The sequence below is a fragment of the Orycteropus afer genome, unplaced genomic scaffold (assembly GCF_000298275.1).
Source record: "Orycteropus afer afer isolate SDZICR_OR568_19922 unplaced genomic scaffold, OryAfe1.0 scaffold00377, whole genome shotgun sequence".
In the NCBI taxonomy this organism is placed as follows: domain Eukaryota; kingdom Metazoa; phylum Chordata; class Mammalia; order Tubulidentata; family Orycteropodidae; genus Orycteropus; species Orycteropus afer.
In genome coordinates this window covers 1,084,643-1,089,085 of record NW_006921964.1, presented here as the reverse complement: position 1 = coordinate 1,089,085, position 4,443 = coordinate 1,084,643, and the positions used below count along the sequence as shown (strand labels likewise).

Here is a 4,443-nt window from a genome sequence, read left to right as displayed (position 1 = left end):
GGTATTTCTAATTCCAACTTTTGAAGGAATCGCCATACTGCTTTCCACAATGGTTGCACCATTTGACAGTCCCACCAGCAGTGTATGAGAGTCCCAATCTCTCCACAACCTCGCCAGCATTTGTTATTTTGTCTTGGGTCTTCCTCTTGGGGAAGTCAAGGATCATAACAAATGTAGGAGCCTGTTATATAGCAAGCGCTCAGTACATTCTAGGTCCTATGAAGTTGCCACCACAAGCTTCAAAGCTCTGCCAGCCCCTTAGCAATCTGATAGGTCCTGTTTCTTCTGGCTGGCCAAACAAGACTGGGAGTATTCTGGTAGCAATGCACACTATGCTTTTAGCTTGAGTCTAAAACCTTTTCAGTGGAAGGTCCCTATGTGGTACAAATGGTTGGCAATATTGAACCCAGTGGCATTGTAGAAAAAACATGCCTGATGATCTTCTTCCATAGAGATTATAGCCAAAAAAACCCCTATAAAGCACTTCTGATCTGTAACACGGGGTCTCCAAAGTCACAAACCAACACCAAAAACAAAATAAACCACCAAAACTTTTCAGTAGACCAAACCCAAACTCACTGCCATCAAGTCAATTATGACTCACAGTGAGAGTAGAACAGCCCCCTAGGACTCCCTAGGTTCCCAAGACTGTAATCTTTATGGAAGCAGACTGCAAAGCTCGTATCCACTATGCCACCAGGACTCCTTCAGTGGACAGTCATCTCTACATGCATAACAAACTGCCAGGAAAATCTAATTTATTTTGAAAGTTACGTTACAGCCACATCTATTTTATTATCTGAAGAACCCTCTGCCCCACAGCTGGGGCCCATATGCTCTGATTGCTAAAGCACTCAATCAGGAAAGCTGATTTCATTATGTTTTTCCCCAAAACATAATGGTAATATTACTAAAAGAAAAATAACTGTTAACAAACCCAAGTTATAAAGACATTTTCACAATGAAGAGGCTGAAGTGCCTGGACAAGTGAAAACAACTCCCCCCATAGACAGGGCACTCACCAATGGCCCTGCGAAAGTTCTCCATCAGCACTTCTGTCTTCTTGATCTCTGTAGAGTAAACTTCACTCCCCACCATTGGGCAGAAAGGGACCTTACTACCCAGTTCCTGGGCAATAGCCAGAGCTAGAGCAGTCTACAAAAGAAAACAATGCAAATGCATTTGTTTAATATTCTTACAAATCTGATGGTTCAAAAGTATATGTATAAACATTTATAAAAACAAAGTTGTTAACCACAAATGACTGAAATCTAGTCCTTTTAGTTGTAACATCATTTGGCATATTTCTCACAATAAACCATTTGATGACTTTTGTGGTCAGTCATTTTATAACATAAATGACATTTTTAATCATCTCCATAATTGCAACAGCTATCACACACACTAAGACTTATCTATTTCTAGGCCCAAATCTAAGTGATACATATGATCCTGATGCTCACCCTATAAACTATGGCTCTCCCCATTGTATAAAAGAGAAAACTGACACACAAGTACCACAGCTAGTAAAAAGCAGAGAGAATTTTTTTTTTCAACCATCTATCCACCCGTAGATCAATGCTTGCCATCACTGACAATGCAGTACTGTACATGCAAAAGGGTTCACCTTTGTTGTCTGTACCTCACATGTACCTCTCGACTTCCTCTTCCTCAATGCCACTGTGTTGATCACTCACTTTTGGTACATTGTTCTTCCCTTCACCCAATTAATACTTGTCTCTACCTATCTAGCAGTGTTCCCTCCCCTCCCTGGTTTTCCTTCCATATATAAACCTCTCTTTGACTTTTTACAAAAATGAACTAATACAGTATTTCTCCTTCTGTGATTGGCTTATTTCACTCAGCATAATGTCCTCCAAGTGGCAGAGAAGATTTTCAAACTTTGGCAAAAGGGTTCCAGAGATACTGTTCCCATTACAATTAGAATAGTCTTCCAAAACGGTTTCTTCAATATCCAAAAAGGGTCATGACCTAATCACTCAGCACACGACTGGATCTTTGAGATACTGCTTTTTGTTTTTACTAATACAGGAAAATACCAATCTACAACCCATCAGAAATCAAAAATGAAGGAATGAATTACTTGCTTTTCCTTTCCTGTTAAGCAGTCTGTAAATAGTCAAAAATAATATATTGGGGAGGATTCTGAAGCTGTGAGTTAGTTGGTCTTAACAAGTCACAGTTGAGCATGCCTAGTAGTAAACTATAAACTGATTTTTTGTTAAGATAACTACAGTTGGCAGATGCTTAAGACTTAACAGATGTGATGGTCAAATATCAAGTATGAAAAACAAATTCTTTAAAGTTGGGACAGAACTGGAAAATGCCATGACCTTTTAATGCCATTTTCGTTTTTCCTTAACTTTGAAACAAGAGCATGAGTAAGATCAGTTCTTAAGGTGTATGGGCTAAGGAAGAAAGGAAAGGGCAGGAAAAAAACAAGTTTGCCACTAAAGAACAACAAAGTGAAATTCTAGAGATAGTGTTTTGTTTTGAATATTTTATTGTGATTTTGGTGAAAGTTTACATAGTAAATTAGGTTCCCACTTGACAATTTGTTTACAAACTGTTCAGTGACATTGATTACATTTTTCACAATGTATCAACCTTCTCTTTAACTGCTGCGTTCTGGTTGTTCCATTTCCAGTATTCTAGTTCCTCTGCTCCTTATCCTCTCATCTTTTCTTTAGAGTAATTGTTGAGCTTTTGGTCTCACATAGATGGGTTTTTAATAGAGCACTGTATTTATATGTGATATCCTTTATTTTGTATGCTAATCTGTTATTCTGCTAAAAACTAATCCCAGGGGTGTTTCAGTTGAAGGTTTAAAGAGTTTGTTAGGTTGAAAGTCTCAGGGAGTCCTGTGTTCTCAACTAGTCCAGTAAGTCTGTATGTTTTAAGAATTAGAGTTCTGTTCTGTGTTTTTCTCTCCTTCTTTCAGGGTCCCTCTATTGTGGCCCTGTTCAAAACAGTCAGTAGTGGTTAACTGCTACCATCTAGCTCTATTGGTCTCATTCATGGTAAATGAGGCCATGGTTCTTGTAGGCTATTAGCTCTGTAGACTAGTTTCTTCTAGTCTAGACCTTGGTTTCCTTCTAACTCTTGATTCTGATGAGTAGAGACCAATAATTTTATCTCAGATGCCTGCTTGCAAGCTGTTAAAACCCCAAATGCTACACACTTCACAAGGATGTAGAACATGAACTCTGTGAACTATATTATGCCAACTGACTAAGTTATGGAGATAATGTTTTTAGTATTAACCCAGTAAAGGCTCCTCAGAAGCCTTAATGGTGCAGTGGTTAAAGTGGTTGGCTGCTAACCAAAAGGTCAGCAGTTCAAACACACCAGCTGCTCCACAAGAAAAAAGTACAACAGTCTGCTTCTGTAAAGATTTACAGACTTAGAAACTGTGTGGGGCAGTTCCACTCTGTCCTATAGGGTCACTATGAGTCAGAATCAATCCAATGATAAACACCTCCATCACCCCAAAGGTTCCTCTTAGATTTTCTTATCAATGCCTTTTTGGCAATAGTTTTGAGACAAAAGAACGTGTTAGAGGATCAGCATAGAGCATAGCATGCACACCACTGGCCTGAGGAGCAGAAACTGGGTTTTAGCCTTGCTTTTGTCACTACACTTTCAGGATGTAGTGACAGCAAATCTAAACTGACACAGTTTCTCAAGTGGAAACATTAGATTAGATCACAAGCAGCAAGCTGACTGTCCAAAGACTTGTCCAGCTGGCCTAGATAGTCTCAAGTGTGTTTTTAGGCTAAATTTGTTGCTAGCTTTTAAGTATTATGAAATTTCTTATAAAATTCCAGCTATTATTTAATTTATCTTATAAAACTGGAAAACTGGCCCTCATGACCACATAGCAGAAGCTGCCTCAATCACTAAGGGCAGAGGCACAACACAGTCCCCACTACTACCTACCTACCATGTGTTCCAGCCACTACACTTACTGTATTGCCTTTGGATCAGGCACCTGAGTGTGTGACCCACAGGCTTATAACTATGTATAAAACTGCTCTTCTCTGGTTCTAAGAGCAAAGGGGAAATATGTAGAAAAAACAAGTCAAAATGAGAGGAGCAGCCCTCTAACCTAAGACTCCATCTGAGAACCACAGAGTGTCTACTCCCATTTTCTATTTGAACCTCTCTCCAGTCACTCCTTGTTCTCTTCCCTGTATCACTGCAAGTTTATGCTCAATTGAGAACTTTGACAAAAGGTGACTGTGATAGTTGGAGCTGTGTGTCAACTTGGCTGGACCCCAGTTCTGTGTGGTTGTTCCCATGATGGGATCAGATGACTGTGTTCTGAGTGGCCAGTCTGCCCAAGGGGAGTTCCCCAGGGGTGTAGCCTGCTTCCAAGATATCTAGGGACATCCTGGGAAGAGACACATTCTTTGAGGGATT

At 39.8% G+C, this 4,443-nt stretch overlaps 1 protein-coding gene across 1 annotated transcript in view; it reads right to left on the bottom strand.

Moving 5' to 3' along the window:
• RUVBL1 (RuvB like AAA ATPase 1) overlaps nt 1-4,443 on the bottom strand; it is a 76,857-nt gene that overhangs the window by 56,487 nt on the left and 15,927 nt on the right. Inside the window, exon 3 of the mRNA XM_007953208.2 lies at nt 1,023-1,155. Within this exon, the coding sequence (XP_007951399.1) occupies nt 1,023-1,155 (133 nt within the window). The remainder of the gene's footprint in view (nt 1-1,022; nt 1,156-4,443) is intronic.